Genomic DNA, 13,176 nt, shown 5'->3' with positions numbered 1-13,176 from the left:
ATCGACTGGCTGGTAATGTTTCAAGCATTATCAAGTGTGTCAAATACGTCAGTTTATTGTAGGCTATTTCCAAGATAACTGGGCTGTTATTGTCAATAGACGTTCACTTTCGTTTTCGGCCTTGCGCCATAAGTAACTATTCGAAACTGTATTTATATTTGCTTGTAGGCATGTTTTCTTTTATGCCCTCTAAAAATACAGTTTAATTTAAGATTCATTTTCGTTTCCTGCTTTGTTGATGATAATGATGATGATTAGTCTTTCTGTATGTCATATGGTTGGTTGCGATCATATAAACCCATCATTGAGTCGGACAGATCGGCAGGTGCTCTCCTTCAAGTGTTAGAATCTGTATGGACTTGTTTAAGAATATAACACAACAATGATTTCATGGGGAGAGGATAGTCGTAATGGCTTTGGTTTAGATACGACAAAAACGGATATTAGTTGCGTTAATTTGATACACCTTAAATCTAAAATTCAAGGTCTGTCCGCAGGTAACAGTGTGGTCGCGTTTATCAGAAATAATGGGAGACAAGTGTCTGTCGCACGGATTCAAGAGGACCAAGATGGGAGAAGATTCACAGGGAAACTGAGTAGGTCTAATCTGCTTTCCAATCAATTTTTATAATATATTTTCTTGAGTTGCCCAATCATATGTTTTATGTGCTTTAGGGAGTGTGAAATGTAAGGAGACGATTCAGGCTCTGAGTTGTGGAGATTCTCATGCTGTTCTACTGTCTGAAGAGGGCTGGGTTCTCTGCTTGGACAAAGCCAATATTCTCAGGTGGGTTCCATTCCATAATGATACATTTATATGTAGTTTACCCAAAGAAATGGTCATCCCCTCATTCAAATAGCTAAAGTATAAAAACAATTTGTCATTTAATTGAAATGGGCCAACTAATCTTATTTATCTTTCTTCTTTTTCCCCCAGACCATTGGATAAGAAGCTATTTAACCGAAAGGTAACTCAGGTTGCATGTGGAGACCAGCATTCAATTTCACTAACACAGGGTAAATGACCATTAACACACCACTAATCGCTGTTTCACAATGCAACTTAACCAAAACAGTCTAACCTTTCAAAACTGTAATCCTGTACAATGTTCTCACTGTATGGTTGCTTACTTCTGATTTCTGTTCAGATGGTCAGGTGTTCACATGGGGTCAGAACACCAGCGGTCAGCTGGGTTTGGGGTGGGGCAATCCCAGCGCCATGTCCCCAACACCCCTGAAGTCTCTATCAGGGATCCCCCTGGTTCAGATCACTGCAGGGGGAGACCACAGCTTCGCTCTGTCCCTTTCTGGAGCTGTGTTCGGCTGGGGCAAAAACACAGCCGGGCAACTGGGACTAGGGGACACAACAGGTACAGTATACATTACACAATAGCATATGTGTTGACTCTTGTTAAATATATTTAAATAATCAAGGTCCAGACCGAAGAGCATAAATTGTACATGATTTGAAACAGGTGTGTTAGTGTTGGGTTTAACCAAAAGTCTTCCCACTCAGTAGCTCTCTCAGGCTGTAGCTGGAGACTCCTGATTTATATATTATCAACCACATTTTTTGGTGGTTTTATGTGAAAAAATATAGAGAAGTACATAAATTAGCATTTTCTGTCTAAAAACTATTTTAACCAGGATGAGAGCACAATGTGTCGCGTGTTTGAGGGTTATGTGTTGTGAATAAATAATTATAAAAAATTATATATAATAATAACAATAAAACAAACCCAATTTTCTGTAGACAGACATGCCCCAGCTCCTGTTGATTGCCTGAATCTGAAGAAGAGTGTTTTGATTTCATGTGGAGGAGGACATACTTCCGTTCTGACAAAGGTTGTATATCTGTCTGACATAATTACACTTTTCCCTATCATTTGAACTAAATGTTGTTTGGACCATACAATATGTCTACATTTTATGTGTGTTTATTTATATTGGTGTCTCAATGTTCGCTGCAGCCAGCGACTGGAACGAGCTGCAACAAACACTCAAACTGGACAGTTTTATCTCTTCATTCAAAGACTCGATCATGGACACTCTTACTGACAGTTGTGGCTGCTTTGCATGATGTATTGTTGTCTCTACCTCCTTGCCCTTTGTGCTGTTGTCTGTGCCCAATAATGTTTGTACCATGTTGTGCTGCTACCATGCTGTGTTGTCATGTGTTGCTGCCATGCTATGTTGTTGTCTTAGGTCTCTGTTTATGTAGTGTTGTGTTGTCTCTCTTGTCGTGATGTGTTTTGTCCTATATTTTTATTTAATTAAATTATATTTTTAATCCCAGACCCCGTCCCCGACGGGGGGACCTTTTGGTAGGCCGTCATTGTCAATAAGAATTTGTTCTTAACTGACTTGACTAGTTAAATAATATTAAAATAAAAAATAAACAAAAAAAAATGAAATGTTTTTAGTTCCCTGGAAATGTGCATTGAAACATCCTCATTAACGTAGAGGAAAACACTGTATGATAACTGTCTGGGTTGATTTTGTTCTAGGGAGGTGTGGTGTTCACATTTGGCTCAGGCCGCTATGGACAGCTTGGACACAACTCTCTCCGAGATGAACTACGACCTCGAGTGGTGGGGCAACTCTGGGGGTCAAAGGTGACCCAGATAGCCTGTGGAAGGTAGGTTACACTTATTAGACATGATCTGGAATTGACAAAATGTTGTGACACAACAAAAATTGATGTAGGACAGTTTTGGTTATTTTCATTACATTTATATTTTAGTCATTTAGCAGACGCTCTTATCCAGAGCGACTTACAGTAGTGAATGCATACATTTCATACATTTTTTTTTTTTTTCCCGTACTGGTCCCCCGTGGGAATCGTACCCACAACCCTGGCGTTGCAAACACCATGCTCTACCAACTGAGCCACACGGGACATTTTCATCTTAGCATAAGACCTTTTTATAATTCATTGTTGATTTGAGAAATGTTTTCTCTGTCCGTTTGCCACGTTAGACACCACACATTAGCATTTGTGGGGCCCTCCAATAAGATCTACTCATTTGGGTGCGGAGAACAAGGGCAGCTGGGAAATGGAGTAAAGATTGATCAGTCTGTGCCCCTTCCAGTACAACTGCCAGGTAAAACATAAATTTATGGTATAACATTATATATGGTATATGGTATAACATTACTCAACTAAAATAACATGAAGTAAAACATGAAATAGCATTAACTTGATAATCAACTATTTTTGTCAACATTTCAGACCAGATTGATGACCAGAAAATTGAACACATTTTTGCTGGAGGAAACCATTCCTTTGCATTGTGCACTCTTGGTCAGGTATGGACACAATTCGGGTTTGAAACAATGAGTTAGCAAAACAGGACATAGTTTGTCCTTTGTACTTAACATTGCTGTGATACGTTGCATCACATTGTTATCTTCCCAGGAGTCTGAAGAAAGGTCTAACAATCTCTGGTCAAGTGTGGGCAAAGTGACACAACAAGCTATAGATGAAGAAATCATTGACAAATGGATCTCGGAATGTGACTCAAAGTCTTGGAAAAAAGGACAGAAGTAAGTATGATATAAGTAACTATCATTTACCGTTGTTGTTATTTCCTTATTTTGTTTATGTACGGTCACATACTGAACTGAAAGTTTACTCAAACTTGTAATTGCAGGGAAATCACAAAAATGTTTTCTTCTGCATCATGTTTAAATGGGAGCTTTCTTGATAAAAGGTAACAGTATTTAATATTGGTTCAAATACATGATTGTCTTATGTTTGAAATATTACATTATCAAAGAATACTGATTTAAATATGACATAAATATTGACAATTATTTCTTGCTTTTATTAGTTGTGACAAACATTACCAAACCTCACCAAAACAGTCTGGCCTGGATTTTTCACTCGTTCAAGGCGCATTCCGGAAGCTGTCGAAAAAGGCCAAAGTTTTGACTGAGGTATTTTGTGAATATATTTATAAATTGATATGTAATCGATCCTATTCTGACATGTATCTTGAACGAGGGACGATTCACACACCTCTTTCATTGCACTAGGTTGAAGCTGTTGTCCATCACACACTGCTTCCCTCCCTGTATGAGGAGCCCATTGGAGTGGAGGGCTTGAGGGTCTACCTGGTTCTCCCTGAGCTCCTGAGGGTCCTTCACAAACAGCACAGAAGGACAGATCTCACCGAAGCCGTTGCTGCTGCTATCCTCAGACTGCACCCCGACAAGCTGCAGGTCCTCGGTAATGTTGCCGTCCATTTAAAATGTTTAAAGTGTGTCACCCCAAATTCAACTAATCAACAATAACGTAGTTGTAAATCTGTTTGTGCTGTAGACAACTTATTTTGTCCTTGTTCATTCGCTATCGGGCAGATTTCGACTAGGCTAAATTTACAAAACCATTGATAATTTGAATCGAATGTGGTTTGCTGGGCTAAAACAAGACTTGTGCACATTGGGGGTGCCCCTGGAATGATTGTGAAGTAGAGCAAATTCTACTTCTATGGTTTGAGAAAGTAATCTGTGTGTTATCATGTCCTGTAGGTGACTGCTGGTCCTCATTGAAGCGGTCTGTCATGACCAAGCACATTGGGGTGTGGAAGAAGGCCCTGTCGGTGATTCTGAGGAGTGAACATATTCTACGCACTCGTGACCCTGGGATCAAACACCTGCTCCAGGTCCTCGGCCATCTACACAGAGTCAGTGTCCATGCTTCTCTGCTCGTACTGTCAATCCATTTATAATGCTGTTTTCCCATTTTGACCAGTCAACTTCGAGGACCAATCTGGTGGCAGTTATTTCAATGCAACCTATTTAGAATCAATGAGACTGTAACTGAGATCTGATTAAATAATATTTTTCTGACAAACATGGAAAATATTTAGCTAATACTTGCTAATAATTGTTTATTTATTATCAATGTATTTTACTTTTCTATATTGTTTCAAAGGCAAACCAGAAATCTGTAGAAACCCAGAGAGTTCCAGACAGTACCTTTTGTATGGAGGAGGTTCACTTCAATCCCATATTTCTAGAGGAGGATGTAAAGCTTTGGCGTTTATGGTCAAAGCAGGTAAGAAAAGTTATTTTGCCTCAGTCACTGATTGCTAACCATGCTAGTTGCTGTCAGTCTTCAAGTGTTTTAATGTTTGTTGTTTGGGTCTTAGAAAGTGTCCTACAGCAGGCTGCATCTCAATAGAGGCTATAGATTTCCTCTACCTGAAATGGTCTGGAAAGAGAGAGTGAAGGAAACATGTTGTTTTCCTACTGGAGAATCTTTCTCCCCTACTAAAGTTCCTTCTTATCAGTGCAGATGAACATAATTAGACAAAGAAGCTCCTTAATTGAGATGCATTGTACGTTTTCCTTTACATCACTTTCAGGATGTGGATCAGACACCTGCCATCTTTTGTCGTTACCCATTCTTGATGAATCTGCAGAGCAAGATAAACGTTTTTAACATCAACGCTGCACTCACAAAGGTAATGAAACTTGCTTCTCAATATATAGTATTATAATATACAGCAGATACTATAAATCAGGGTGGCTAAACCCCCTACTAGAGACCAACTGACTGTGTATGCAGGCTTTTGCTCTTGCCCTGCTCTAACACACCTGGTTCTACTAATCAGCTGCTCACCAGGATCTTGATTAGCTGAATCAGGTGTGTTAGAACAGGGCTGGAGCAAAACGCCTGCATTCCAAGTAGCTCTGGAGTGTTGACCATCAATACTGAAGAAACCAACCATATTTCTTAACCTTGTTGATGTGAGAAACTGGTTGAAATTAATACTAGAAAAGCACTAACTGAAGACTTAGTATTGCACTGTATTGCAGAATCCCCCTAACAATCGCCAAAGAACTGGCATGTGGCCTTTTGACATGTTCCCCGTGGCGGCTCCTGCTCCGTTCTTTGAGCTGAGGCTGAGGAGAGCGTCACTCATCGAAGACACTTTCCATCAACTGAGTGTAGCATATCACAGTACCTTCAAGAGGTCCCTTGTGGTAAGTCCATATTTTTAAATATGATGAGACAATGTTTTGAACAGAGAAGGGCTATGCCAAAATGTACTGCTTACCTCTCTCAGGTGTATTTGGACGAGGATGCGAAGCTGACAGACGTCTACAAAAGGGACTTCTTCCTCCATTTGTTTGATAAGCTGTTGGTTCCCGAGTCTGGGATGTTCATGTACAACGACACCAACACGCTGGCCTGGTTCCCTGCAATGGTGAGGCACGTTTAGGGAAGTTACACTTGGATTATGAGGTTTTCTGCTCCTCAACACATTATTTTCTTTTCTATATCGATAATCATTGTACTTTCAAATAGCTTCAAATGTGCTGGTAGTGAAACACTGTTAAAGATATGTTCCTAGAGAGGATCTACTACTGTATTACTACTGTATTACTAGCCTACTGCTGTATTGTAGAAACCACAGTACCTTCCCTTTAATGTATATTAAGCTATCATTTTCCCCAGGTTAACAACAGCATGTCCTATACTCTCACTCATGGCGTATTTCTTGTCTCTTGTCCAACACATCCTTACTAACAGCCTAGAGTGGAGGAGAAGCGTTATTTCCTGTTTGGGGTTCTGTGTGGGATGGCCCTGTACAACAACAACATGGTGCACCTCCCCTTCCCCATGGCCTTCTTCAAGAAGCTGGTGAACATCAAGCCCTCTTTAGAGGACCTGAGAGAGTTTAGCCCCATTGAAGCCGGGTAAGTTCAGACCATAATATATTGTTATCCCTTAGTCAGTAATGTATTACAGTACAGGCAGTTGTATTTGTTATAAGGACACCAAGGACAGATTAAGAAATTGCATCTCAATGCATTTTATTGCATCTCAGGGGCAGGGCACTTGCTCTGTGTGGATAAGCAATGATTCATTATGTGGATGAATAGTTTTTCATTTATGAAAGCATCATGATTTATTGATTGCCGATTTTATAATTGTCACATATTATTTTCAATGCTTTTGAAGGAGTTTGCAGTACATCTTGGATTACCCTGATGATGATGTTGAAAACATGGACATGACTTTCTCAGTATGTATTGCATTCAAACAGTTTGATCGATGAACAAATAAAATCTAACATAATACAGATGTAGGATTTTTATTTGATCACTCTTTTGTTGCTGACAATTTTCCCACACAGCAAGAAATGCAAACGTGTAGTGTATTCAAGGTTTTAAAGGGCTTCTGAAGTTAGTAATTTACACTTTTTAAAATGACAGACTTGATTTGCCCTTATGAAAAATCTATCAACCCCTACAAAAAATGTCCATTAATTATAATACACATAATTCACATTTCCAGTTGCTGCAGGATTATTTTCCAGCTGTATCAAATTGGCTCAAATTAAGATCCTACATTGAAAAGACCCTACATTGAAGTGAAGTGTTATGAATTACTGAACATAAGATCAATTATATTATTTCAGTGTGTATGTCTCTCCCAGATCACTCCCATCTATTTTTCCATACCCTCAGTCTGAAGTGTTATCATTGTTCATTTACCTCACTATTTTCATTACTCACTATTATAGGTGATGTGGGGTGACGTAGTGGTGGAACTTGATCCTAAAGAACCTGGAAAACTCGTCACAAGTGCTAACAAGTAAGATTATAGCAATATTTACTACTGACAAAATACAAGGTTTACAAAATGACACGTTTTTCCATTGCTACAGCTACCAGGATTGGGGTTAATTCCATTTTGCCAATATCATCTCAAATTGAAATATAATTGTATGAATGGAGAAATCATAATGGAAAGTAAATGATGCTTCTCATTCCTTGAATTGACATCAACTGGAATTGGCAGCAACCTATACTATCTACAACTCAATGGATATCTGACTCTGTCTGTCATTCTTTTGACAGGAAGGAGTTTGTTGACACCTATGTGAACTACGTCTTCAACCAGTCAGTAGAGGTGGTGTTTGAAGAGTTCAGGAAAGGCTTCTTCAAGGTGTGTGACATGGACGTGGTGGAGTTCTTCCAGCCAGAGGAACTGAGGGGAGTGATGGTGGGAAAGGAGAATTTCGACTGGGAAACGCTGAAACAGGTCAGAACCATGTTTTGTTACTACATGACTGAAGCTCAATCCCAAATCTACCCCGAGCCAATTGTCTACATCTGAGAGCATTAGACAAGTAAAAACATATAATATATGCAGAAATGTCACCTAGCCTATCAGAGGGCAAGATGGAGCCTTAAAAACAAGAGTCCTGGGGTTGATTTGGGATTGATGGTGAACATGTTCTGCAACCTAGCTAAAATGTTGTTTTGATACATTGGTTAGACAAATGGTTTGAATGGTGTCAAGTGTCTATTGCTTCACCATATTCATTGACGGCATTTTCCTCCAAACTAGAACACTGTGTATGAAGGAGAGTACCATGCTGGGCATCCCAACATCGTCACATTCTGGGAGGTGTTTGAGGAACTGACAGAGGATCAAAAGAAAGCGTTCCTGTGTAAGTATGGAACATTTTCATTGTAACAGATGAACTAATAACGTAGGCTACTGAGAATAACGTTCTGTTCTGTCATTCACTGCCCTCTCCCTTTTACCACCTTTGCCCCTTCAGTGTTCCTGACTGGCTGTGATTGTGTGCCCATCCTGGGTATGAACCAGATCAGGATGAGGGTCCAAACCCTTCTCAACTCCTCCCAACAGCATTTTCCAGAGGCGCTGACCTGTCACTCTCTGTTGCAGCTGCCCATCTACCCCTCCAAAGAGACACTACAGAGCAGGCTTATAGAGGCTGTTGGCCACAACAGAGGCTTCTGGAATGAATAATGGGTGTATAGTGTTGCTGCTGTATATACTTCTCTCCTGTGTTCATCTTTTCATTGTTCCATAGTTGGGTTTAAGATTTGGATTGTTTTAGTGTAGGGTTGTATTTCAAATCCTAACTTGAGATCTATGTGGTATTATGACATTATCATATTGCATTCATCAAATTTTATTAAAAGATTTATAGATCAAAAAGTACAGCATGGTTTGTGCCTGCACATTAAACAGATTAACAAAAATGATAACCAAGATACAAGGAAAGTATTTGAAATAATCAAATTGTTAATAGAAGCATATCAGGTTTTCAGTTGAACACAAGAACTATTCATTTACAAGACCCACCAAATGGTTCATTACAGAAATCAATGAAAACATAATATCCCTGCAGTTAGGTGGCACACAATAAGACACAGATCATTTGGCACACATCCTTCTCAATCATCCTTCCCCAATTCACAATATAGGGCAGGATTTAACTCAAGGCGCTCTATAGCGCAGCGCACTATAAGATACATTTAAAGGTCATTTACACTTTAGCAGACATGCCAGCATTTACCATGAACGTGATCTGTGAACATCGGGAACAAGGCCTTTAAAAGGCGTATTTTCGGTTGTGTAGTGCCTTGACATAAAAATAAAACCTCCAGGCTCATGATTTGAGCACCACTGACCTCGACTTATATTTAGAGTACTACTCAAGTTCATAGCACTTCTAAATGAGTAATTTTCCTTCGTGAACTTGATTCCATTTCCAAAAAGACATACATACTGTTCAAATGACGCATACTTAATTCCCTTTGAAAAGAGACGCACGTGTAAACAAAGTCGTATCGGATTTTAAGACACTATATAGAGGTCATGTTAAAGGTACCCGTGATTAAATTACAAACATTCCTCTTTGATTTTTAAAAGATCAGTGCAAAATAGATCACTTCCAGATCAGTGGAGGCTGCTGAGGGGAGGACGGCTCATAATAATGGGTGGAACGGAGTGTTTGATGTGTTTCATACCATTCCACTGATTCCGCTCCACCAATTAAGGTGCCACCGACCTCCTGTGTTCCAGACAAATACAGTAAGTGCATTTTTGATCAGCGATCATCATGAGATCTTCTTTATGTAACAGCGCCCTCTGGTGTTTGTTGTCAGACTTAACAATGGCGTTAAGGACCGGGGGTGTTTGTGAACTCCACCGTACAGCGCCTGGGGTTGCATGGGTCCCCCTCCAGCTCCAGGGTGGTCACATTGTTGTATGCACGTACAAGGTGAACTGTGGGCCGCGAGCGGGCCAGTAGCGGCCCAGGTTGAAACCGTTGATCCGCACCTGGCCCTAGTTATAAAAACAAAATGTGAAAGTGAAAGCATTAAAAAAAAGGCTAGAAATAACGTACGTGTTCAGGATTCAGTAGTGTCAGGGACCATGAACAAATATGCTGCACCAGGGTATATGAAACTGACGTGATTCAGTAAACCAAGCTTATGTGATGAGTAACCTTGCCTGAGCTCTGAAGAGGTGAGTCTAAGGTTAATGCCTAGGCTTTAGCTCAGAGGGCTAACACACCAGTCTTGACAGGGCACAGAAGACACAGATCAGTTATACTGACCAAAACTATAAACACAACATGCAACAATTTCAACCATTTTACTGAGATACAGTTCATGTCATGAAATCAGTTAATTTTATTCATTATGCCCTAATCTATGTATTTCACATGACTGGTCACAGATACCTTAAAAAAAAGTGTGGGCGTGGATCAGAAAACCAGTCAGTATCTAGTGTGACCACCATTTGCCTCATGGGGTACTCTGTTCACAACTTGCCCACACAACGCCATACATGTGATCTGCAGTTGTGAGGCAGGTTGGACATATTTCCAAATTCTCTAAAACGATGTTGGAGGCGGCTTATGGTAGAAATATGAACATTCAATTATCTGGCTACAGCTCTGGTGGACATTCCTGCAGTCAGCATGCCAATTGCACGCTCCCTCAAAAATTGAAGCAAAAGTGGCATTGTGTTGTGTGACAAAACTGCACATTTTAGGACAGCTCATAATAATGGAATGGAATGGCATCAAACACATGGAAACCATGTGTTTGTTGTGTTTGATACCACTCCACTAATTCCGCTCCAGCCATTAACATGAGCCCGTCCTCCCCAATTATGGTGTCACCAACCTCCTGTGTTGCGTTTATATTTTTGTTCAGTAATAGATGAGCTGGTTAAGAAGCTAAGATTTTTCTACAGAAACAGATCGTTCCTTTCTCTAAGCAGTAGGAAGCAGATTATTCAGTCAACCTTTTTATCTGTTCATGATTATGGTGATATTATTTATCAGCTGCTACTACTCTTAAACCTTTGGATGCCATCTCCCATATAACCCTTCGTTTTGTTATAGATGACAGTTTTGAGACTCATCACTGCATCCTGTATCAAAAGGTTAATGTATATCTATCTATATATTTGTTTGGGTATAAAGTATATATTTATGTTGTATATACAGGGCACATTTGTAAAAGAGGCCTAGGTCTCAATATGTCCTCCCTGTTAAAATAAAGGTATAAAAATAAAAATATTATAAAAGTTTGGGTTGGCTTTGGGCCTAGTGCAGATTTACCAAACCTTGCAATGGTTTTGTTGTTTTACCATGGTACAATAAATAAAAATGTAATGAACAAACATACAGAGTCAGACTCTGGAAGTTGGACAGATAAGCGTTGTGTAACAATGACACTGCATAGGGCTACAATATGCATTACATATTTTGCCAATCCGATTTGGTTTTTCTCATTGTAGATGGGAATGAAATAGAATCGACTGAGTTGTTCGACTGAGTCATGAATCACCACATCTCTATCTATAACATTTATGTCTGCAACTGACCGTGGCCCTTTTATCTCCGTCCCAGTTTATGCACTTTATAGACCACTAGAGGGTAACGCGACCAAAGAAATCTCCACCGACAGTATTGCTGCCTTCATCCAATCTTTTTTGACATAAAATACCAACAGGTTCATCAACAGCATGTAAAAAAAAATTCTGTAATATGTCGATGTACACATATCCTACTTTCACAATTTGCTTTGCAAAACAAGCTTTATTGGGTAACAGATTCATAGCAACAAGCATTCACAAAGACGTGGTTGCACAACTCTGTGTGACCAAACAAACAAACAAGCAAACGAATAATAACAAAATATATGTTTTGAAATTTTAATACATTTGATCCACAAATTGTATCAATAGGATAATATTTAAGGTCAGGGATTTTTAAAATGTATTCTGATGTAGCCTACGTCAGGGGTTTTCAAACCTCTCCTTGGGGTGCCCTATTCACAACTGTCTTGGTGTGCTTGGACCATGTTAGTTTGTTGGTGATGTGGACACCAAGGAACTTGAAGCTCTCAACCTACTCCACTACAGCCCCGTCGATGAGAATGGGGCGTGCTCGGTCCTCCTTTTCCTGTAGTCCAACTATCATCTCCTTTGTCTTTCATCACGTTGAGGGAGAGGTTGTTGTCCTGGCACCACACGGTCAGGTCTCTGACCTCCTCCCTATAGGCTGTCTCATCGTTGTCGGTGATCAGGCCTACCACTGTTGTGACATCAGCAAAATTAATGATGGTGTTGGAGTTGTGCCTGGCCATGCAGTCATGAGTGAACTGGGAGTACAGGAGGGGGCTGAGCACGCAATCCTGAGGGGCCCCCGTGTTGAGGATCAGCGTGGTGGATGTGTTGTTACCTACCCTTACCACCTGGGGGCGGCCCATCAGGAAGTCCGGGATCCAATTGCAGAGGGAGGTGTTTAGTCCCAGGGTCCTTAGCTTAGTGATGAGTTTGAAGGCACTATGGTGTTGAATGCTGAGCTGTAGTCAATGAATAGCATTCTCACATAGGTGTTCCTTTTGTCAAGGTGGGAAAGGGCAGTGTCGAGTGCGATAGAGATTGCATCATCTGTGGATCTGTTGGCGCGGTATGCATATTGGAGTGGGTCTAGGGTTTCTGGAAAAATGGTGTTGATGTGAGCCATGACCAGCCTTTCAAAGCATTTCATGGCTACCGACGTGAGTGCTACAGGTCGGTAGTCATTTAGGCAGATTACCTTAGTTTTCTTGGGCACAGGGACTATAGTGGTCTGCTTGAAACATGTTGGTATTACAGACTCCGGTAGGGAGAGGTTGAAAATGTCAGTGAAGACACTTTCCAGTTGGTCAGCGCATGCTCAGAGTACACATCCTGGTAATCCATCTGGCCCAGCAGCCTTGTGAATGTTGACCTGTTTAAAGGTCTTACTCACATCAGCTGCGGAGAGCGTGATCACACAGTCATCCAGAACAGCTGATGCTCTCATGCATGTTTCAGTGTTACTTGCCTCAATG

The 13,176-nt window shown here is 40.4% G+C and overlaps 1 protein-coding gene across 2 annotated transcripts; it reads left to right on the top strand.

Annotated features, from left to right (window-relative positions):
• The first annotated feature begins 293 nt into the window (after positions 1-293).
• Positions 294-8,992, top strand: LOC106597100 (putative E3 ubiquitin-protein ligase HERC3). 2 transcript variants are annotated; one of them, XM_082974253.1, is made up of 23 exons: positions 294-596; positions 676-787; positions 938-1,017; positions 1,149-1,370; positions 1,754-1,845; positions 2,508-2,638; positions 2,980-3,104; positions 3,233-3,309; positions 3,419-3,546; positions 3,654-3,713; positions 3,834-3,939; positions 4,039-4,231; positions 4,534-4,688; positions 4,940-5,062; positions 5,373-5,471; positions 5,827-5,994; positions 6,078-6,218; positions 6,545-6,711; positions 6,977-7,040; positions 7,542-7,612; positions 7,879-8,062; positions 8,372-8,474; positions 8,589-8,992. In XM_082974253.1, the coding sequence occupies exons 1-23, from the start codon at positions 383-385 to the stop codon at positions 8,798-8,800; spliced, it is 3,027 nt and encodes a 1,008-aa protein (XP_082830379.1). In that variant the 5' UTR covers positions 294-382; the 3' UTR covers positions 8,801-8,992. The 2 variants fall into 2 exon arrangements, with proteins under 2 accessions (XP_082830379.1, XP_082830380.1); XM_082974254.1 differs by lacking the exon at positions 294-596 and having other exon boundaries at positions 681-787; positions 938-968.
• Positions 8,993-13,176: the final 4,184 nt, after the last annotated feature.

Source organism: Salmo salar, chromosome 04 (assembly GCF_965601325.2).
Source record: "Salmo salar chromosome 04, fSalSal1, whole genome shotgun sequence".
In the NCBI taxonomy this organism is placed as follows: Eukaryota; Metazoa; Chordata; class Actinopteri; order Salmoniformes; family Salmonidae; genus Salmo; species Salmo salar.
The sequence above is the reverse complement of the archived record's forward strand: the minus strand, read 5'-3'. Positions and strand labels throughout refer to the sequence as shown.